The 23,511-nt window shown below is 43.1% G+C and overlaps 1 protein-coding gene across 15 annotated transcripts in view; it reads left to right on the top strand.

The window, feature by feature from the left end:
* The first annotated feature begins 731 nt into the window (after positions 1-731).
* Positions 732-23,511, top strand: part of LOC102414331 (zinc finger protein 665-like) — a 53,627-nt gene continuing 30,847 nt past the window's right edge. Inside the window, exons 1-6 of one of the 15 annotated variants that reach the window (XM_044931601.2) lie at positions 744-808; positions 2,322-2,441; positions 6,596-6,791; positions 7,823-7,898; positions 11,434-11,560; positions 18,219-22,333. In XM_044931601.2, coding sequence (XP_044787536.2) covers positions 7,884-7,898; positions 11,434-11,560; positions 18,219-19,039 — 963 coding nt within the window. In that variant the 5' untranslated portion in view covers positions 744-808; positions 2,322-2,441; positions 6,596-6,791; positions 7,823-7,883 and the 3' untranslated portion in view covers positions 19,040-22,333. Of the gene's footprint in view, positions 877-2,321; positions 2,442-6,595; positions 6,810-7,822; positions 7,899-8,522; positions 9,420-11,433; positions 11,561-12,163; positions 14,224-18,218; positions 22,334-23,511 lie in introns of those variants that run through there. The other 14 variants (XM_045163315.1, XM_045163320.1, XR_006640197.1 and 11 more) reach the window with 14 other exon arrangements.

The raw sequence follows: 23,511 nt of genomic DNA, 5'->3' as shown, positions 1-23,511 counted from the left end.
GGTTGGTCATAACTTTCCTTCCAAGGAGTAAGTGTCTTTTAATTTCATGGCTGCAGTCACCATCTGCAGTGATTTTGGAGCCCCCAAAAATAAAGTCTGACACTGTTTCTGTTTCCTCAACTATTTCCCACGAAGTGATGGGACCAGATGCCATGATCTTCGTTTTCTGAATGTTGAGCTTTAAGTCAACTTTTTCACTCTCCACTTTCACTTTCATCAAGAGGCTTTTAGTTCCTCTTCAGTTTTTGCCATAAGGTAGTGTTATCTGCATATCTGAGGTTATTGGTATTTCTCCCCGCAGTCTTGATTCCAGCTTGTTTCTTCCAGTCCAGCATTTCTCATGATGTACTCTGCATATAAGTTAAATAAGCAGGGTGATAATATACAGCCTTGACGTGCTCCTTTTCCTATTTGGAACCAGTCTGTTGTTCCATGTCCAGTTCTAACTGTTGCTTCCTGACCTGCATACAGATTTCTCAAGAGGCAGGTCTGGTGGTCTGGTATTTCCATCTCTTTCAGAATTTTCCAGTTTATTGTGATTCACACAGAGGTGATTACAGTAATGAATTGTTTCTCCCCGCCGCCCACCCCGCCCACTGCGCCCGGAGTCCCGGCCCCCTACGCCCCGAAGTCCTCCTAACACTTCCGCTGTCCCCACGCGGGTTCGGCTTCGCTCAACACTCCGCCCCCCGGCGGCTAGGCTCCGCTGAGTCCCCGCCCCAAGGCCGCTCCGCCCTTTCACTGCGCGTGCGCGCAGCGTCCCACAAACCAGGAAGCGGAGCCGGGCGAGTGGAGGTCTCAGCTCAGCGTGAGTTTTTCTCTTTCTAATCAAACCTGCGGCCTGCTGCCTCATTTCCTCGGTACCACGAGCCTCAGGTTCGCTAGTGACTCTAAATCCCTGCGCTCGTCCCCTCAACCCCAGCAAGTTCAGACGTCTTGGTGAGCGGCAAAGGGGCGCCTCCATTTTGCTTTAAAGTCGCTCTGAAGCCGCTTCCAGCTTTTAGTCCACAGCGACGCTGCTCTTTCCTGCTTCAAACCATTTACTGACCTCACTGACCCCTCTGCCCTTCCTACACCATATACAATTCTCTTCGGCGAGGTGGGTTTATTAACTCCGCGGCCCCCATCCTCGTCCTCTCGGCCCCTAGCCGCGCTGACCACCTCGCTCCCCGGTCCTGGGATTCTGGAGAGCCCGCCCCACTGCTGAGACCCCTTCCCTCCCAGTCCTCAACTCAAGCCTCCTCAGGCGGGTCCTTCCGCCCTACAGGCCTTGCCTTCATAGTGACGTTGCCCTGACCCGTGTCTTGGAGGTGACCTGCGCTAGCCACGTGACACCCGAGGTTCTTCCATTACAGATTCCACCCATTGCACTTTGGCTCTTGCGGGAACTGGGCTTCTTATTCAGTCGCCATCACTGCAAATAGGAGGCCGGGGGGGGGGGGGGGGGGGCAGAAACAGCGACTCCTAGAGAAATATTTAATTGAGATAAGCATGAGGGAGAAGCGATGGCAATGAACAAGATTGTGAGGAACTTGTGAAGGGACAATAGCCTGAAAAAAAAATCGGCCTTGAAGGTAGCGGTTAGGGAAAAAGTTTAGAGAAAAGCAGAATTTCCTGAGAATTAAAGGTGAGCAGGATAGGGAGGTAGTGGTGTTCATTCCGAGGCTTTACGACCCCCCTATTTCCCAGAGTTTGCTCAGATTCATGTCTGTTGAGTCCAGGGATGTTATCTAACTATCTCATCCTCTTCGGCCCCCTTCTATAGCCTTCAAGGGAGAGGGGCTGTAAATCACGGGTCCCAAAGAGGGCAACAGTGGAGAGGCAGTTCACACAGAGAGCCCGCAAAGGGGATACTAGAGTTGGGATCTTGACCTACAGAGCAATATCCTGCTGGGAGAGAAAAGGGACTCCTAGTGATTGGAGGAGCTGAGAAAGGAAGCTGAGAGGAAGCATAGCCACTTGGGGGTGCCAGAGAGGGGAGGAAGGGAGGCAGAAATTCATGGAGGTTTAGGATCATCAAGGAAGTTGGATTAGAAGCATTTTACAGGGAACAGATGGCAGAGAGGCCGGATGGGAGTCAGGGAAGAAGTAGAGAGGAGGACAGGCACAGCAGGAGCGCAGAGGGGAAGAGAAAGGGAGACGGGGAAAAAAGTAGGGAAACATAAACTAAATGAAGTGGAAACAACTAGTGTGCAGGTGGGGGAGGGGACTAGATCTAGATGAGTGCTGAATCGATTTGATCAGGATTTTTAAGTCGTGATACATTGATTTTTGGCTTTAGAATCTACTAAGTTTAAAACTTTCTCTTTTAAATTATACAGATGAAAATGAGAATTGCAAAACTTCTATCTGTAAGGCTTGTGCTTCTGTATTAAAAGATAACATCCATGTGCAGAGGCTATAGAGGTGGGGGCTGCGGCAGTGACTTGATTCTCTCAGAGGTGAGTCACCCCCTTCCCTTTTCCTGGTGCAGAGTAGAGGTTATGGAGAGGAGAAGTGGGGCAAGAACTGACTCTCTTACTACATGATGCCTTTTCCAGGCACATTAAAAATATTGTTTGTGATGGTTTTACTTTTTGCTTTCTCCTTTATATTTCATTATTCTGTATCTTGGGATAAAGATTAGTTCATTGAATACCTACCTTCTTGTAAACAATTATTCACTTGTGAAATAAGATTTGGTGAACTCCTGTAATTAATTCATGTCATTCTTTTCTAAATACTCTATATTCTGAATTTTTTTTTTTTTTACTTTTATACCAGAATTCTTCAATGAAAAAAATTTTAATAAGCTGATTCACTTTAGGTTTGTTTCACATTTATTAGAGGCCCATATGCTGTTTCTTGTTTATGTTATATCTTGAAAACATTTTTTGGTATCTAATAAATAGTTATAGACCACTTTGATGAATGTTTGGTAAGGGTGTCAGTGATCTTTTATATTAAGAGTCACAACCTAATTTAAGCAGTTAGTCTGATACTCCATTTTCCTCTCTTTTATGTGATCTAGTAACTAGTGAGCTATGATTTGGTCTGATGATGCTTTCTCAGGTCCAGAAGCTGAGCAACACTGACCCCTGAAATGATTGGCCAAATTGTGTGTGTGACTGTGTGTGTGGCAGTTCTGCTTTTGTAGGGAGAGCCTACGTGTTATTAGAATTTGAAATAGGTCCCAGTCTTCCAAAAGGAAAAGACAACAGTAGGATGGAGGCGGGAACATAAGCTCAGACCCTGAGAGGAAATCATGAGCCATCTTCTGTGAATAAAGCTCAGTCTGTAGGGAGGCCTCCCACTTCTTGCCAGGGTCTCCAGCCTCATCCTGGGAGCTGACCCCGTTCTCATGGTCAGTCTGTCCTGGTCACATTCACTTAGTCCTTGTTCATAAACACCAAAACCTTCTTGTCTCGGATCTTAGTTTCTACTCCTACCTTTGGTCATTATATCACTGTTGCCCTAGCTTTTTCTGTTCCTTCAGGTCTGGGCCAGAGAGGTCTCCCCATCTCCTTCTGATATTCTCTGTCATGTTAACCAGGTTTACTGCTTCTGTATTAATTACCCTCGTCAGATATGCCCTTCTCCTTTAATTATTTGGAGTCTTTCCTCTTTTCCCTTCGTTGAAGTGTTCACCGTATTCCTCTTCCTCCCAGGATGCTTGCAGCATCTCACTCTGGGGGTGAGGACTGGGACTGTGGGCTGGGCTGAAGAATCCTCAGGGATGATAGAGGTTATAGGCTTGGTGATGATGGCTCCCATATTTGTTCTGGACATGTCAACTCTGATTGATCCTTACCCTATGTGGAGACTTAATTACTCAAAAGCAAAAGGATGTTGGAGTCCTAAAAGGCCTGGCAGATCCAGTGTCTTGAGGTGTCCCCATGTTTTAGTCTGCAGTGTCACTGCTCACTGCAGCCCCCAGGCCTTCTAAGCTCTGTCCATGCAGGGACCAGTTGCCATCTTGGACAGCAGCTTTGCCTTCAGTTCATCTGCTCAGCAGCAGATGCTTAGTTTCTTGTGATTAGACTGGTCAGTATCTTAAGGGAGTATGTAGGAGAGGACACCTCCCTATCCCCAAACCACCCTTCCCCCGTTAATGAGCTGACTTATCTTCCAGTTAGCTATGAGCAGGGAGAACAGGAGCCAGTGAGATTGGGGTCTCTCTCTCTTTGTGACTTATTTACTGAACGCAGTCCAACCATCCCTCAACACATAACGTCCTTGTTACTGAGTGGTTTTCCCAAGAGGACCAGCTTCTTGGTCTCCATACTGAGTGTCCAGTGTCCTTGGATTTGCAGCTAGGGCACATTTCTTTTGCAACGCCCACGCCTAGAGGTCTCTGCTCTTGTTCAGCTGTGCACGGAGAAGGCGTAGAAAAATAGGAGAAAGTGAGGGGGAGCGTGTTGGGGTTTCCAGGAGGGTTGTGGGAGCAGGAGTGTGCCTTTTAATGAACCCAATGAATGGTGTGTGTGTGTGTGTGAGAGAGAGAGCATAGTTGTGGGATCACGGGGCGTGTGGACCTGTTGACAAAGGCGGTCCCAGTTCTGGCTGGAGGTCCTGGACTTGGGCTCATGGCTAATTGTGGGCTGCGTGGAATGGTGGGTGTGCCAGTGTCTTAGCTCAGTTTTCCTGGGACACAGATGCTGTGACTGAGGTTTGCATGATTGGGTTTAATTGGGAATCTTGTGATCACACCTGTCGAGGAAGGAAGGCTGTGGGTGTTGGGGGCCAGAGTGAGGCACTTGGCTCATGGCAAAGGTCATGAGGAAGGAGGCTCGACATACACAAAGGCGGGATCGATCCTCAGGAGTCCCCCTGGAAATCCTCAAGCATCTACCCTCATAACCAGAGCCTGCCTGCTTTACTACTTTGTGCTCTCACCTACACCTCTGACTTTACGGGGGGCTGTCCCCCACCACCTCTTTCGGAGAAGGAGTTAACCTAGAGCTCCAGTTAATAAAAACTCCTGGGTGTGACAAGGGTGTTTTAACCTACAAACTCCTCTGAAGGTTCTCTATCCTGCCTGACAGGCTTGTCCGGCCACATGTGATTGCCCACAGCCTCCCAACCGTGAGAGGCACGAGATGCTTTAAACCTTCTAAAAACAGGTTCCTTAGAAAAGTTAGAAAACTATTAGCATAAGTATAGTGGGCTGATTAGAAATTGTATTGGTGAAGGGTTTTTCATTTGTTGTGCCAATGTTTGTTGCTAAGTCTCCATATCTCCTGCCCTTACACACATTAATGAATATATAGAAGAAATAAGTATTAAAATTTGATATTAATCACATTAGACCTTAGGCTAAGTAAATTCTTTACTTAACTAAAACCCACCACAACCTCACCCTATAGGAGTGTAACTTTATTTGGGTGGCGTCTGTTTTAAGAATAATCACCCCTGGAGAAATAAGTGTCCTGGTTGACTGACCGCTGTCACAAGGAGAGGGTCATAAATTGTCAGCAGGCCCCCTGGCCAGAAGATGATGTAACACCCCTAAGACCTCTGTATACATTTGTATGAAGCACCTGACTTTGATAAAAGTCAGGACTGTTGACCCCGCGTGACTTTTGCATAACATCTCAGTGTATAAAAGTAGACCATGGAAAATAAAGAATTGGGATCAGTTTCTCGAAATACTGGTCTCCCCATGTCTCTCTCTCTCTCACTCTGGCTGAGTCTCCATCTGGAGCGCGGAACCTGCCATGCTTACTAATTATGCCTGGGCTTCTAAGATCCGACCGGGGAGGCCTCAGTGTCTCCTCTCCTTTGGGAGAACGGAAGGACACCTGCGGCCTCCGTAAGTGGTGCAAACTTCTTGTCTTGAAGTTTTATTGGTCTCCCGCGTAAACCAAGATACTCAGCCTCTTTTCTCCACTGAATTTTCCTACTGAGCTATCCTTATTCTATTACTCTTTATATCTTTAATTAATATCTAATTGAAGCTATTGTATCCTGATCCTCGCCGACACCGTCCCTGCTTTGAATACCCTGAATCAGCCGGGGCTGGACCTCGGCATGTGGGATTGGGAAGAAGAATGTTATCCTGCAGTGTGTTAGAAGCAAGGCTTGAGCTGAGCCCACAGGGAGGTCTGGGTGCAGGAGGATGGGCACAGTGGTCCCAGAGAAGGGGGATGTGATCCAGGAGGTGCCCCACAGCACCCCCTCCACACAGTGGATTTTTTGTGGTCTTTAGGGAAGGCGAGAATTAAGTATGCAACCCATAGAATAACTGTCAGTAAAACCCCAGAGACACTTTGTGGGTTACCTTTGGTATTTCTGTTATTTTGAGTTGCTCATGAAGAAAGTTTCAGATGCAATTTGGAAGTTAAAAAAAACCACAAAACTTGGAGTGTTTCTGTGGAAGATGTTGAAGTCACATTGAGATATGTGCATCAGCCTACGTATCTGATGTACATATCTCAATGTGATATCTCAAAAAACTTTGTCTTTTATTATTAGAGTTTGGAGATAACAGTTTGGGGACTGGCTGGTGTCACTCGTGTCTGACTTTTGCAACCCCATGGCCTGTAGCCTGTGAGGCTCCTCTCCATGGAATTCTCCAGGCAGGAATACTGGAGTGAGGTGCCATTCTCTTCTCCAGGGCGTCTTCCCAACCGAGGGATCAAACCCGGCTCTCCAACATTGACAGTGGATTCTTTACCGCTTGAGCTACCAGAGAAGTCCTGGTTGGTAGCATACACTCAGAGAAACACAAACACATATATAATGACGTGCACCCATAAAAATGGCGATTTTTGTCACTTGGGACCACTTGGATGAATGTAGAGAATATTATGGTAAGTGAATTAAGGCAGGTAGGAAAAGACTGATTGTATGTGCTCGCTTATATGTGGAATGTAAAAATCTGAAACCACTAGTAGCAGACAGTGGGATGGTGGTCATCTGGGGCTGGGAGGTGGGGAAGATGGGGCGATGTTGGTCAAAAGGTAGAGACTTTGAGTTGTGAAATGAGTGTGTCCTGGGGAGGTGCGTGCAGCACGCTGACCGTGGTTAATCCTGTTCTGTTACTGCCTGCTGGGAATGTGTCAGGAGAGTAGTCATGAGTGTTGTCACCACACACGGAACATGGGGATTTGGAGGTGATGGATGTGTTGGTTCATAGATTGTGATAAATATTTCACAGTGTAGATGGTGTGTCACATGGTCACATCGTGCATGGTATGTATACACATCCCTTCTTGTTAGTCCGTTCTATGTCAGTCAGGCTGGAAAAGAAGAAAGTGGGAGGTAGGCTGGACTTGACCCCTTGAGTGGTGTTCAAACCAGGCTTCACATGAGATCATGAGGCATTTTGCCCGGGCATGTATTGTACCCCTCCCCCAACACGCTCCTCAGGTTCTCGTATGGGGCCTCGCCCCAGGAATGTGCAGAGGCCGCAGATGATTCTGATCTGGACACTGCATTGAGCACCAGGGCTCTTAGTCTCCACTTCTGAGACAGATCAAGCCCTGGGAGAGGGGAGGGCACTCTGCTCTGAGTGGGGCTGGACCAGGGCCTGCTGCATGATCTGAAGGGCATCGGGTGAACCCTGAAGGGCATTGGGTGAACGGAGGTGCTCCCTCCTGCTGTGTACATGAGGCCTCACCAGGAGGGGAGTGTGATCCGAGGGAAAGTGTGGAAAAGTCCCGTGTTGGACTCTGTGCGGGAGTTGACTGTCCTGAGTCCCTCCTGAGACTGTGGCCATAGAGGTCTGTCCGTTCCACACGGTGAGGGCTTCCCTGTATGTGTGGTTGGGGCTCAAGAAGGGGATGTGTTCGCTCTAAGCATTAAATACCATGTTTTCCACCTTCTTGACACTCCTTTGAAGACTCCTGTTACCTGAGGAATAAGCCCAGAAGAGGAGGAAAGTGAAAGAAAAAGTGTCAGGAATGGCTCTTTCTCAGGTTAGGTCATATTCTCAGTGGATTCTCAATCTGTCCTGCCTGAAATACCCATTTTTGGACTCGCTAATCTTGTCTGATTCTGCCGTGCCTTGTCTGACTCCTGTACATTCACACTCACCTGGGGCCTTCCATCAGGGTCTGTCGTCTTCACTTAGATCCCATCTCCCCATGACCCGGTGACCTGGCCCTTGTGAGGAGGCTCCTCTGTGCACCGAACGGCTTGGCTTCTTACCCACCGGTTGGAGACAGGGTGTCTCAGTGCTGTTGGGCAGCAGGGATTGCTTAGGGCCCATCTGGATGTGTTGTCTGCTCTCTGTCAACCAGGCTAAAGAAGCTGCATATAGATGTGAGGTATTAAAATGCTTAATACATGCCAAAATCTGAAAAAGAGTCCAATGAGGGAAAATCAGGCCTACTTTTTATAGTACATTTAAAACTAAGTGAGGATCTTCTTGAAAATCTTAAATGTTTGGGAGTGAAATGAAAAGTTCAGAAAGAGACCTCAGGGCTAGAGAGTGTTTCATTACAGCATCTAATTTAAACTATGAAATATAGTTTGCTAATTATTTATTCTTCCTTTTTGACCACACGATGCAGCTTGCAGGGTCTTAGTTCCTTGAGGAGGACTTGAACCTCAAACCCTGTGGTGTAAGTGCAAGATCTTAAACCCTGGTCCGATAAGGAATTCCCCCAGCTTTGCTAACCTTGATGCAATATTTGGTCATGGAATGAAAAGATAAACTTTGGATTTTGTTAATAACTACATACCTAACATTAAGAATAAGATAATATTACTATATTTAAATATACTTTTCTGCTGTACTGGCTCTTCATTGCTTCACTGGCTTTATCTAGTTCTGGCGAGTGATGGCCACTCTCTAGTTGTGGTGTGTGGGCTCCTCATTACAGTGGCTTCTCTTTTCTTGCAGCCCAGGCTCTAGAGCATGCTGGCTTCAGTAGTTTCACCTGCTGGGCTCTAGAGCTCTGGCTCAGAAATTGAGGCTCACAGGCTTAGATGCCCCTTTGCATGTGAAATCTTACCTACCAGGGATCAAACCTGTGTCTCTTGCACTGCCCGGTGGTTTCTTTACCACTGAGCCTCCAGGAAAGCCCTCATATTTTTAAATACAGCTATTATATACAGATTAGAATGCATGTTCTGTATGTTACTTTCTGCTTGTATTTTCATTTTTTTAAACTAGTATACTGAGTGACTGAACTGAACTGAACTGAAGATAATGTTGAGGACTTCCCTGGTAATACAGTGGATAAGAATGTACCTGCCAATGTATGGTGCACGGGTCCCATCCCAAGTCCAGGAAGATGCCTCAGAGCAACGACGCCCAGGTGCCACAGCTACTGAGCGTGAGCTCTGGAGCCCGGGAGCCATAACTACTGAAACCCACACACTCCAGAGTCTGTGCTCCAAAACAAGAGAAGCCACTGTGATGAGAAGCCCGTACACTGCAGCTGCAGATACAGAAAGCCTGCTCACAGCAACAAAGACTCAGCAAAACCCAAGTAAATAACTTAAAAAAGACATAGAATGAAGATAAATTACTGAAGTACAAATTGATGCATTTTTAATGTCCCAAAGATGCGGAAATACAGATGAATAAAAGAAAATGAGAGTATCATCCCAGAATGTGTCAAAAGGCCTCACCTTAGAGTAGGAAATGGCCACCCACTCTAGTATTCTTGCCTGAAAATCCCATGAACAGAGGAGCATGGCGGGCTACCATGAGGTCGCAAAGATCTGACACGACTAAGTGACTAAGGAGCAGCAACCTCCACACACAGCAGAGTGAGCGCTGAAAAACAAATCTAAACCTCTGGTTTACCTCCTGCAGATTCTTCAGTGACTTCCAGTTACTTTTGGAATAAAGTCCTAAATCCAAAGACCTTGTAGAAAGCAGCCTCTATCTGGCATCACCCCTCTTTGTTCCCTGTGTCCCAGATAGACTGGCTGACTTTCTGTTCACTAAATATCTTCGTGCCTCAGAGCTGGCACTCAGGCTGTTCTGCTTGCAATACTCTTCCATTTCCCACCTTGCCAATTCTAAGTGTTTCCTCCTCATGGAGACCTTGTGTGATTTCTTGATGTACGTCAAGACTTTCCGATAAATCTTCTCTTAGCACCAGGCCTGTTTCAGAGCACATGTTGCAATAGTAACTTTAAAACTATGGATGTAATTGGGTGGCTGGCTGCTAGACTGCAAGCTCCATTATGTTCACTGCTGTATTCCCAGTTTGGGGCCCACGTTGACACTCAGTAAATTTGGATTGAAAGAAAAAATAGACAGGTCTTCCTTGTTTCAACCAGTTGTGTGTTTACATTTGCATGTGTGAGTGCATGGATCTGTAATTCCATGGCTTTATTACAGAACATCATCTCATAAACATGTTTTATGCTTTGTAGCAGTTGAAATTATATCTTAAGTGTTTTCCATTCCTTTAAGTTTTTTCTACCTCATCACGTGAATGATGGAAACAGTAGTAAGAGTATTGACATTGTGTGGTTGGTGGGAAGAGCAGGTGACCCTGTACAGTGACCATTTGTCCTATAGTCGTGTCCGACTCTTTGTGACCCAATGGGCCATAACCCTTCAGGCTCCTCTGTCCCTGGAATTCTCCAGGCAAGAATATGGGAGTGGGTTGCCATGCCCTCCTCCAGGGGGATCTTCCCACTGTAGATATCAACACCATGTCCCCTGCATTGCAGGTGGATTCTTTACCACTGAGCCTCAGGGCAACCCAGATACCTACATATGATACTGCATATTATAGTGTTCCCTGTGCATTCAGAAGGAGGTAGATAGTAAATTAATTTGTGAATATTTTTCTGTCCATCTATCATGTCTGTCTTTCCGTGGCTGACAAAAGATCTGGGATTCTACACCTCCATTGCACTTCAGCTTTCTTGTATTTGTTTCAGGTATTCTCAGGAAACTCTGTCATGCACTTTGCTGCTCTGGTACTTAAGTTGTCAGTCCCAACCACCTGACCTCAGGTGCTGTTGCCTCATTTCTTAACTGTTTGATGTGCATGAATTCTTAGAATGACAGAGTTTTCTCTCCAGTCAGAGGGACACAGATCTTCCTCTAATGTGCTGTTATGTTGACGATAAGTTCATCTGTGTAAAGTCTTAGAGTAATGCTTCATGTGTAGGAAGTGTTGAGACACCTGTCATCAGTGTGATGATGTCATAATCAAAACAATGTGTGTTCTTTAAAGCCGCTGTGGACTTTGTCGTCTCTGAAGACACCAGTCTTGTAACTCATCTAGATAGTGAATGTCCCTCGGTGTGTATAGTGTAACACCTCTGCATAAAGAACTCACTGATTGAATTTATTTGTATATTCTGCATGTATTGTCCATACAGGTGACAAGTTCATGTTGATTGGAAGATGTCATAGTCTTATGAAACAACAGGAAAATTACCTGAATTGATCATTACCCCTCTAACCTCTTCTCATTTCATGTGAAAATAAGAATCCTCCCGAGCGCCTGTTAGTGAAATGTGCTTTCATTTCAGACACAGTTGACCATCGAGGATGTGGACATCAAGTTCACTCCAGAGGAGTGGGAATGCCTTGACCCTGCTCAGAGGGCCTTGTACTGGGACGTGATGGTGGAGACCTACAGGAACCTGCTGTCTGTGGGTGAGGATGACTTCCCTGTGAAGTTGGATTCTGGTTTGGGGATATCTCTGCATTTTCCCTCTGTGTCTCTTGGGATCCTCTGTTTTGCTTGACTGAGTTCATCGCCTTGTCCTTTCTTCAGGTGATCTGCCCACTGTATGATACACAAGTTTCTACACAGCTTAAGTATTTATAAAGCTGATTTCAAACTTTAAAATATCCAATTCCCTGTTTTCTACCCCTGTGTTCTTGGTTCAGTAGTTCTTGGAAAGGAACTAGATACATGGATGCCTGTGTGCTCAGTTGGTACAGTTGTGCCTGACTCTGCGACCCAGTAGACCGTAGCCCTCCAGGCTCCTCTATCCATGGGATTCTCCCAGCAAGAGTACTGGAGTAGGTTCCCATGCCCTCGTCCAGGGGGCTCTTGCCCCGCAGGAGTTGAAGCCACATCTCCTGCATGGCAGGTGGATACTTTACCTTTGAGTCCTGGGGAAGCCCAGATATCTGCATATTATACTGTATATTTTACTGTTTCCTGTGCATTCAGAAGGACGCAGATAGTAAATTAATTTGTGAATATTTTCTGTCCGTCTATATTGCCCATCACTTCTTGGCTGACAAAAGAAGTGAGATTCTATACCTGGCAATGCAGGAGGCACAGGGTCTAGGTCCTCTCTAAAGCAGGCCTGTGAGCTTGCTTCTAACCTGGCTGGACACTGCCCTGACTGTGAGTGCCCTGACTGCCTGCTGTGAGTGCAAGGCTTGCAGCACCAGAGATAAGATAGGGGACAACTCTTGAGGTTGTTGAGCCCTTGGAGGGCCCCTGGCCTACTCAGCTGCAGGCTTAGCAACATTATAAGTTTTGTAAGACAAAGAATAGTATTAACATGCAACCAGAGCTGCTATTTGCTCACAGATTACTGATGATATCAATTAGCATCCTGGGATTATAAGGGGGAACCCGAAACTGCAATCTTTGAAGTCTCACCCATGACCGTAACATGCTGCCTGGGACCTTTTCCCCACTGGGTCTCCAGATGGGCTGTGTCCCAGGACTTCCCAGCACTGTTTGAGTCTGGATGTTGGTCAGAACCCAATTTGGTGATGTATCTTCTGCTGTTTCTACTTTTCTTTTATTGTTAGTATATCGAAAGTCAGCTTGACAATTCTATAATAAGTATTTGTATTATTTATTTCTACAGAACGAGTGACTTATTTTGTTAACAAATCTTTGAACTTGAGACGAAAGTGACAACGTTTGGCAAAACTTTAATTGGCCCTGTGAGCAGTATTTGTGAGACAAAATACCACTCTGTAAGAAAAAAGAGGTTAAGGTTGATGAAGTTTTTATTCCCTAATAGGAAGATTTGCATTACTACTAGTTAGCTGATACACAGGACGTCGTCACTGGATGGTGTGAGAATTGGAACCTTAAATTAAAGAGGGCTGTACCCTTAGAAGTTACTGAATATTTGTGACTCTCACCATTTGAAAAAGGATAAGAATGTAATGCTGGATGAGAGGCTGGATCCTTCTCTCTCCTACTGTGAGGTACATAAAATGAAAGGGAAACTCACTCAGTCATGTCGGAGTCTTTGCGACCCCATGGACTATAGAGTCCATGGAATTCTCCAGGCCAGAATTCTGCAGTGAGTAGCCTTTCCCTTCTTCAGGGGATCTTCCCAACCCAGGGATCGAACCCAGGTCTCCCATTCATTGCTGGAGGATTCTTTACCAGCTGAGCCACCAGGGAAGTACAGGAGATACATAAAGCGATCTTAAAATTGTTTGAATAGAAGTTACAACTGGAAACAGAATTATGCGATTAGTGATGATGGTTGTCCATATTACAATGTCAAATTATATATTAGCTGATCAAATTCTCACATTTTAAGTGGGCTCTCTCCTGTGCTGGCCCACATCTCTTAACAGTGTCCCCCACTGCTTTTCTGTCTCCATTATGTCCTGTTGTGGCCTTTCACCCCTCCCACCCCTCTGTCTCCCTCTCTATCAGCTAGTCCCCTTCTAACTTCTCCTGTCTCTCAGTGGGGAGGGGGAGCCCAGCTTCCCCCACTCCTGCCCTGACTCTAGCAAATTTCATTTCCCTTTCAGATTCTTCTAATCAAGTGAAGACCTCCATTTCCCCAGATAGACAATCTATGATTTTCATCATCCATCTGCCCTGGTTAATCACAGTCAATTTGAGCACTGTTTGCTCTGTATTTTAGATATAAGACTGTGACTATTGAAAGGGAAGATTTTTTTGACACAGGGATTGCTGTGATATTCTTTAAACTCTGGAGAAAACTGGTTAAAATGATTTTTCCTTTATTTTTTTGAAAGTACAAAACCATTTCTTTTTGCATATGGAATAGAAACAGCTAGCTTCTTAAAAGCCCTGCCTACAGAAAAGCTTGAAGTTAACCTTTACCAGGAATCCCAGATTACTCTAGTGGTAAAGAAGCTGCCTGCCAGTATGGGAGACGCAGGAGATGTGGCTTCAATCGCTGGCTTCTGAAGATCCCCTGGAGGAGGATAACAACTCCAGTAGAGTCAGAGAGACATTTTAAATCTGTCTGATTTATGCATGTCTCAGTGTGTGTCTTTGATTTTGGATAATATTGCTGAGGTTTATTTGTAAATGAGCTCTTACTCAATTGGCTTTAAAAGAAAGGAAGCACTTGGGCTTCCCTGGTGGCTCAATGGTAAAGAATCCACCTACCAGTGCAAAGGACAGGTTCTATCCCTGGTTCAGGGAGACGCCACGTGCCGCAGAGCAGCTAAGCCCATACACCACCACCACTGAAGCCCACGTGCTCTAGAGCTCATGGTCCACAAGAGAAGTAGCTACAATGAGAAGCTCATTCACCACAACTAAAGAGTAGTCCCCGCTTGACACAATGAGAGAAAGACAGAGCAGTGATGATGACCCAGTGAAGCCAAAAATAATAAATGAATTAAAAAAAAAAAACAAAACAGTAAGTGCATACAAATCAATTAGAAGGGAAATTAACCTAAATGAATTTCAGGTTCATGTGAACTTGGAAATATTCAATATTAAATATCTAGTATTAATGTTTGCTCATCTAATTAAGACTTATCTTGAGTCATCCACATTGTGTAATACTTCTATTGTATTACATTGAGAGATTTAGGACTATTGATGAATATGTTTGGTGCTACCTTGAGATGCTGTCTATAAGAAAGCAAATGTTTTTAGAAGTTATCAGTAGTATTTATGTTCACTAATCTAGAAAATGCAATATAAAGCACAGTTCATGGTTGCTTAAGGAAAGTAAGATGTGTGTTTTCAGTGAAAGAGGTGTGAGAAATGAAATTGAGTTTGGATGCTCATAGAAATGAGTGGAAGTAAGTGGAAGCTGGAAACAAGGTCTTCGTTTCCCAGGCCAAGAGTCCTGACCATTGGACCACAGCAGCCAATAATTAGGGCTAAGGTCCCTGGTCTTGCCTGCCTAGTCAAGAAAGAATTCAGATGAAGAGGCACAAGGTAAAGAATAAAGGAAAATGTTTATTGAAAGGAAAAGTACATGCAGAAAGGTGCATGGGGCTAGCCCAGAGAGAGAGCCCCACCTTTGGGAAGTGTCAATTCTTTTTAAAGGTACAGTTTTCCAGGTCTTTGTCTCCCCTTGGGTCAGTCACCTTCTTTTGTCCCCTCTGGTTAATTTGTCTCAGGCCCCTCCCCTGGGGTGTGAATGCACACCCTAACCAAGCTGTATCTCTAAGTTAAGGAAGGCTTCTGGGAGAAGCAAGACTCGTTATGGCCTGAATTACCCTCTGACTTGACTTTAAGCAACCTTTCTGCACATGTGTAGTGTCTCTGTTAATAGACAGGGTTTTTTCCTTTCTTTGTCCTTGCCATGATTATTCCCTTTAAATAAGAGACAAAGACTGGCTATTAACCCTGTATTTGTTGGCTATAGATTCCTCAACTGGAACCCAGCTATCTCTTATCTCAGGGAATGCAGAGAGAAGGGTGACATATTGTAGATATCCAATCTGGAGCCCATTTGTCTCCTACGTAAAAATTACATTTTACTAGGGAAAAAGAAATTCGGTCTGACTTACAGGTGGCTGTTTACAAATGAAAAAAGTGATTTAAAAAAAAAAGAGAGGTTTATGGAAAGTGGGCCCCAAGAAAAGAGGTCCCAAAGGGTAGGTCTTTCTATGATCTGTAATTTGACTCTTGTCAATGTTGTTGCTTGACGTTGGGGAGCATGTGATGAGGTGTTTCAAAGGGATCTAATTCCTCTTTGTCCCCCTTCTGTGCTGGATTCTGTGGGATATCCACTTTTTGGTCCACGTCGAGCAATGGTAACACCTCCAGAGCTGTAATCCCTGGAGCCAGCCTGGTTCTCTTCCTGTTTGCTGCACTTGGGAGACCTCATTGGAAGAAGGGAAGAAAATGGCCAATCTTTGATTGCATTTGGTGTCTCAGATCCTACACAGAGCTGCCTTCAACCTGTCTTCCTGTTCAGAACCCTCAGCTATTCCTGTTGTTACTGCTTTTACCACAACCTTCAGGGGTGTGTGTAACAGGAATGTGGTTTGGATCTTCTGTGATTGTAACTCAGGAAGCCTGTAAGGACAGTGGACTCTGAGATCTTCTCTTCGACCCCGTCTTGCATATATGAATCAGGCTCCAGGTTCCTTCCGTCCATGCTCATACTGTACAAAATGACCCGTGCTCATCCACTGAACCACATTTTCAGGACACGACTTGATATGTGGGGGGATGGTACTTGGGAAACTATTTATAGGTGAGATGGCTGAGTAAGGCTGTTAGTTACACAGATCAGTTCTTGTGACTCACTTGACCTTATGTTTTTAAAGTCCTGAAGTTTGTTGTAACCTTTTGTAATCTGTTCTGCCCAAGTGGGCCCTGGTGGTTAAGAGCATGTATGAATCTGTAGGTCTGGGTTTGACTCCTGCTTTGCTCTTTACTTTCATGTGCCATGGAGTTGTGTTCATGAACCCTGGGAATCTACTACCTTTATTTGAAAAATTGAGGTAATTCATGCTTTTAGGTGTCATAGAATTTTGACTGTTTTATTGAAAAGGTCAAAAGTTAACTTTTTTTTTTTTTTTCCCCTGAACCATGTGGGAGGCGGGATCTTAGTTCTCCACTCAGGGATGGAATCTGTACCCCCTACAGTGTAATCATTTAATGCTATCCACTAGACCATCAGGAAATTTGCCTCAAAGGTTACTTTTGCTTAAAATGCATATTTACTTCATGTTATGGTTATTGTGACATGTCTCTTTGTTTGCATTACATCCTGTATATTGTTAGTTTACATTTCGTTCTGAAGAGTTTGTCTCTGACTCTAATTAGTAAGTTTTCAAATAATATTTCTCTTCTATAGCAGATTCTTTACCTCTCAGATGTAAGAAACGCCCCAAAGCTTGTTCCTTTACATGTATCTTAGAGCTGATGAACCGAGTAAGTGAAGGATACTGTTTTGATAGGCAATTGCTGTATTGAGTGGCTGCTATTTAAGTAGAGATTTCATTTATTAATTCTTTGTCATTTAAAGATGATGGTCTTTATGTTTTACACAGTATAACTCACATGAACCACTTGTTATAAAATGCCTGTATGTCTATCTACTTATAGATTTATAAAAGGTATTTAGAAAAGTGTTCTATCATTTTTGTAAAAATTATTTTAGGGAATTCCCGGACAGTCCAGTGGATAGGATTCAGCACTTTCACTGCAGTGATCCTGGGTTTAATCCATGGTTAGAGAACTAAGATCTCATAAGCCCTGATGGGTAGGGGGACTGTTTTAACAAATTGTTTATTTTCACTATGCAGGGTTTGTTGAACAGTTGTCAACTGCCATTTATGTTTTACAATTTTCGTTAGAATGCTTCCTTTGGATTATTTACCATTACAGTGTATTGCCTTGTTGAGCCTTTCTTGCTCAGTCACTCAGTACTGTCTGACACTTTGTGGTGTCATGGACTGTAGCCCGCCAAGCTCCCCATCCATGGAATTTTTACTATTTTTTTGTCCTCAATTATGAGACAGAAGTGTGTTTACTACCAAGTAGAATGAGCTTTGAGATCATGGTGGGAAAAAATCTTTTTTGTTGAGAATTGACATGGGTTTGCATAAAATGAATGTTTTCCTGATTGTATCTTTCAAACTTGGGTACCCTAAAATTAATTTGAGTTCTGTGTGATCGCTCTTTTCTTTTTTAAAGAGTTGTTTTCCAATAGTGTTCCTTATGTTTTTAAGTTCATCATTGGGGAGATTCATAATACTGTTCAGGATGGGTATGACTTTTGGTATATCTTGTGTTCAACAGGAAAAAATTTATTTATGAATTGTAATTAATAGGATACCTATGGTTCTTTATTGGAGAAGGCCCTGGCACCCCACTCCAGTACTCTTGCTTGGAAACTCCCATGGACGGGGGAGCCTGGTGGGCTGCAGTCCATGGGGTCGCTAAGAGTTGGATACGACTGAGCGACTTCACTTTCACTTTTCACTTTCATGCATTGGAGAGGGAAATGGCAACCCACTCCAGTGTTCTTGCCTGGAGAATCCCAGGGACGGTGGAGCCTGGTGGGCTGCCGTCTATGGGGTCGCACAGAGTCAGACACGACTGAAGCGACTTAGCAGCAGCAGCAGCATGGTTCTTTATATCTTGTAGATGTGTCTTGTATAGATATGACCATGAAATTACAAGCAAAAGGGAACAGTGGAAAAGGAGAACTTTTTCAAAGAGTGATATTTAGGAGAGTAGAAACTTGTGAAATTAAAGATTTTTTCCTCAGGAAGATACAGGAAAATGTGGATGTTTGGGACAGTCTGTGGACAGATAGTGAAAGAAGAGACAACGGAATATCTATATCTCATAACAAAAATCTCACGGATGGAAGAGATCATCAGAGTAGAAATGATGCAGGAGATAAGCCTGTTGAAAGGCTCGGATCAAGCTTTCATGATGAATTGCAGATGCTTCAGTCTGAAGGGACAATTTTTGAATGTAGTCAAGTTGTGACGAATATCAACAGTAGCACCTCAATTTTGCCAATTCAGAGAACTCATAGTGTCCGCAAAGGCAATTCTCATAAAAATGAGTGTGCTGTTATGCATCCCTCAGAACAGGCCCCAGACCCAGAAGTACACAAGAAAAAATCTTACAAAAGTAATGAGTGTGGCATAACCATTCTTCAGGACTCAGAACTCACTAGACATCAAAGAATCCATACAGGAAGATTACCATATAAAGCTGACGTATGTGGCAAGGCGTTTAATGATAATGTGAGCTTTGAAGTTCATCAGAGAAATCGTACTGGAGAGAAAGCATATAAATGTGATGTATGTAGCCACAGCTTTAAACAGAACACAGCCCTTCAAATTCATCTGAGAGTTCATACTGGAGAGAGAGCATATAAATGTAATGTATTTGGCTACTGCTTTAAGCACAATGCACACCTTCAAAATCATGGGAGAACTCATACAGGATAGAAACCATATAAATGTGATGTGTGTGCAAAGGCCTTTACTTGCGAAGAAAGCCGGGCACTTCATCTGCTCCTTCATACTGGAGAGAAACCATATAAATGTGATGTACATGGTAAGGCCTTTAGTGTAAATGGAGGCCTTGCATCTCATCAAAAAATTCATACCAAAAATAAACCATAAAAATGTGATGTATGTGGCAAGGCCTTTAGAGTAAAAGGAAGCCTTACATCTCATCAGAAAATTCATACTGGATAGAAAGCATATAGATGTGATGTATGTGACAAGGTCTTTAATTTCAAATGAGCCTTAACTCTCCATCAGGCAGTTCATACAGGAGAGAAAGCACATAAATGTATCTATGGGGCAAAGTCTTCAATTCCAGCTGTTACTTTGCAGTTCATTGGAGAACTCATATTCTAGAGATGTTTGTGGCAAGGCCTTTAGTCAAACTGCAAACCTTGAGGTTCATCGGAAAATTCATTCTGGAGAGAAAGCATATGAATGTGTTGTCTGTGGCAAGGCCTTTAGTCATATTGGTAAGCTTGCAGTTTATCCAGAATTCATACTGGAGAGAAACATATAAATGTGTTGCATGTAGCTGATCCTTTACTTGAAGTGCACAACATGGAATTCATCAGAGAACTAATACTGGAGAGAAAACATAAATGTGATCTCAAAAATCTAAACACAAACCTTGTGGTTCATCAGAGAATTTATATTAGAGAGAAACCTTACAGTTGAAACAATGGTTACAAACTTTAGTGCTCAGTCAGCCTTAATGGAGAGAAAGCACGGAAATGTGATGTATGTGGCCAGTGTTTTACTTGAAATGACCATCATAGGAAGCATCAGATAATTCATAGTGGAGAAAACTGTTACAAATGGAACAATTGTGAGAAGCATTTTATTGCAACTGTAATGAGTGTGGCAAAGCCTTTAATCTGAGTTCAGGCCTTATAATTCATCAGAGAATTCATACTGTATAGAAAGCGTACAAATGAAATGAATGTGGCAAAGCTTCTAGTTCACGTTCAGCCTTAACTGACCATTCAACAGTTTATACAGGAGAGAGCCACATAAGTGGAATTTATATGACAAAGCCTCCAGTCACAAGGATCATCTGAGAATCAGTACTGCAGTGAAAACATACAAATGTAGTGACTGAAGTAAAGTACGGAAAATTTTTGACCTTCCGAAAAGTCAAACTGGAGGAAACTGCACAAATGTGGTCGATGTGGGCAAAGGCTTGATTCTGTATTCAAATCTAACTAATCCTCAGGTAATTAATTCTGAATTGAATCTTACCCACGTAGTACATGTGGTAAGTCTTTTGGACGGCATTCAGTTTTTTAGAAAAACAAGAAAAAGTGCCTACTGGCAAGATTCCATACATTCAGAGCACAGTCAATCCCTCCAGTGGAGGGAATCATGTAAATGTGTGCAGCCAGGATTTCAATAACAGGCTGATCATTCCCATCATCAGAGAATTCATAATGCAAAGAAATCTTTGCAAATATGAGTGTGGCAAATCCTTCAGGTGGCATACTGGCCTAAAAAGTCATCAGGTGACCCATACTAGAGAGGATTTCCAAAGATAATCAATGTGGCCAGGCTTTTTGTTTACACCTTAGGCTTCTTGAGAATATTCACACTAGATAAAAATTGTATCAATGTAATAAGTGTGTCGGGTTTTTAGGCAGCAATCCAAATTCAGGCTTCAGTAAAGAAGTCATTTTGCAGAGAAAGCTTACAAGTGACATGAGTATGTAAAACCTTTACTCGGGGTCACATCTCACCAACCATCAGATCATCCATACTACAGAGAAGCTTACTAGTGCAGAATATGTGGCAAGGCTCTTAGGTGCTCCCTGTATCTCAGTGTTCAGCAAATACTTTATACTTAGAAATGCAACTTTTATGGCAGTTGTCACAATTACTGCTCCCTCTTTAGGTATCTAAGAACATATATCCTGTAGATAAACCACACAAATACAATATCTGTGGAAAGAATTTTACCCAAACATCAAAGTTGGGAAAGATTCTGGAGCAATGCTTTACAAATACAATGGAGGTGGAGAAAGTTTCAGCTTGAGTTGAAGTATTAGACAACAAGACTCCATAGTAAAGAGGAGTCTTGGAATTGGATGGCAAAGGCCTTTCTGCAGGCTTCAGAGTACACTAGGCTTCAGAATATATGTTTCAGAGAAACCACACAGAAGTAATGTGCTCACTAAAGCCTTAAGGCAAAGATCAAAATGATGGAACCTGAGAGGGCAAGCTTACAGAAGTAATGAATTTTTTCATGAGATATTCACACCTTGGGTGTGATTTATGCAGGCCAGAAACTACAGATACACTGAATTTGGAAATACATTTAAGAAAACATATTTCCTCAAGATTCCCCCCAAGATTCATATCGGGGAGAATCCTTAGAATTGTAATGACTTTCGTAAAATTTTGGGACAGTTCTTACAACAGATCACATGAGATGATTCATTTTAGGAATAAATAAATCTTTAGTTTTCCAACAATTAACCTCCTGTGTTATGGCAATATAATTATGTTAAGTATGTTGAAACTTCATGACCTGTGGAAATAATCGCTAATCTTCAGTGTATATTTAATTACTTAAGTTTTCTTGAGAAGGTGACGTTATTTTTTATGACATTTCCGCAAGGTTTGAAAACTTTTATAGCTTTCTTAGGGATTTTCATGATGGCCTCTGCAAAGAAATCAGTAAGATGAAGGGGCAGACTTCATTAGGTGTGTTTCATTAATATCCATCTTTCATGGGTAAACAGGGATACTAAAATATCGAATTCAATGGTGTGTGAAGTAGGATCAGTGAGGGACAGGGAACCATGTCAAACCATGACATGAGTCAGCATGCTCATTATGTTCAGGATGCCCTTCTGTACACAGGCCACCGTGATTATAGGACTGAATGATGTACCATCTGCCTATGCAAAGAGCATATGCAAAGAGCAACCTGGACATTAAGGGACTTGGGCTTTTCATGGGAGGGGAGTTGACAGGTTATTGAAGACTGATTATGTGGAGAAATTATAGCAGGAAAATGCTGGTCATTTTCTCCCTTAACTGGCAGTTGCCATTGCATATAAATGATTAATGGAAACTTCTTGGAAGTTGAAGAGAAATGGGATCAAAAGAACCAGAGAAGTATGCGTGTGTATCTGTTTCATCACTGATTGCTGCCATTTATGTTGTACTTCTGTTTTCTTCAGAATGTATCCTAAGTCTTGTGATCTAATAAAATTTGTATCATTTTCCCCATAACCCTGAATGGATCATGTTTCTTCCAACAACACAGTTTTTCACCACCTCAACTTCATAACAGAAACTAGAAATGTACCAAAGGCTCTTCAGGTAGAAAGAATGTAGAATTTCTTTTCATGACAACATCAAACAATAGACAATTTTGGGATTATATACTAATAATTTGCACTTCAGTTATTATACCACACTCTGTCCATAACAGAACAATTATATTTCCAATGTCCGCTTGTGCCAAAATGAAACTAATAGCATGTGCCTAATTTACATGAAGTGAAAATAGGAATAATAAATGTGCAAAAATTAGGAAATAAAAAAACTTCGGAAATAAGGTTAAAAGTGATAGCTCTTTTTGAGCTGGGAGGATTCTGAAATAAATTATATTTTGTTATTCATTTGTTTTTGGTTGTATAGTTGTGGCTTAGGCATATCTCCAAAGCATGTAGGAATTTTCCAGACCAGGGATCTGTCCCATGTCTCCTATTTGGCAGGCGGATTCCTTACCACTGAGCACCAGGGAAGACCCAGAAATACTTTAGAATCCACACTATATGATGGAATTTTTTTTTGTTTGATAAACTAGAAATTTCATATATTCAGTCCCCAATATGTTGGATCTTGTTACTTTGCATTCACAGAAAGAACAAGATGGAACCAAACCCAAAATTTGGTTTGAATTTTGAGACAAATCAAGCCATATGTTAAACTCTTATGAGAATGTTTGTTAACTGCTGAAGCTTTCTAGTAGAAGCATGGTAGCCTACCAAGCTGTTTGGTTCAGTTCAGTAGCTCAGTGGTGTCTGACTCTTTGTGACCTCATGGACTGCAGCATGCCAGGCTTCCCTGTCCAGCTTTCAAAATTGCTTCTCACTCTTTAGGTATCTGAGAATATATATTCTGGAATTAAATCACACAAATACAGTATTTGTGAAAAGGATTTTACTCAAATGTCTAAGTTGGGGAACATAACTGGAGCAGTGCTTTACAAATGCAGCAGGACTGGAAAAAGTTTCACCTTGGATTGAAGTATTAGGTAAGAGTCCATAGTGAAGAGGAGTCTTGGAAATGGATGGTCAGGGGCTTTCTGTAGGGTTCCGAGTGCACTAGACTTCAGAATATATGTCTTTCAGAGAAACCACACAAATTGTGCACACTGAAGCTTTAACCCATTGATCAAAACT

The sequence above is a fragment of the Bubalus bubalis genome, chromosome 18 (genome assembly GCF_019923935.1).
Source record: "Bubalus bubalis isolate 160015118507 breed Murrah chromosome 18, NDDB_SH_1, whole genome shotgun sequence".
NCBI lineage: Eukaryota > Metazoa > Chordata > Mammalia > Artiodactyla > Bovidae > Bubalus > Bubalus bubalis.
The sequence above is the reverse complement of the archived record's forward strand: the minus strand, read 5'-3'. Positions and strand labels throughout refer to the sequence as shown.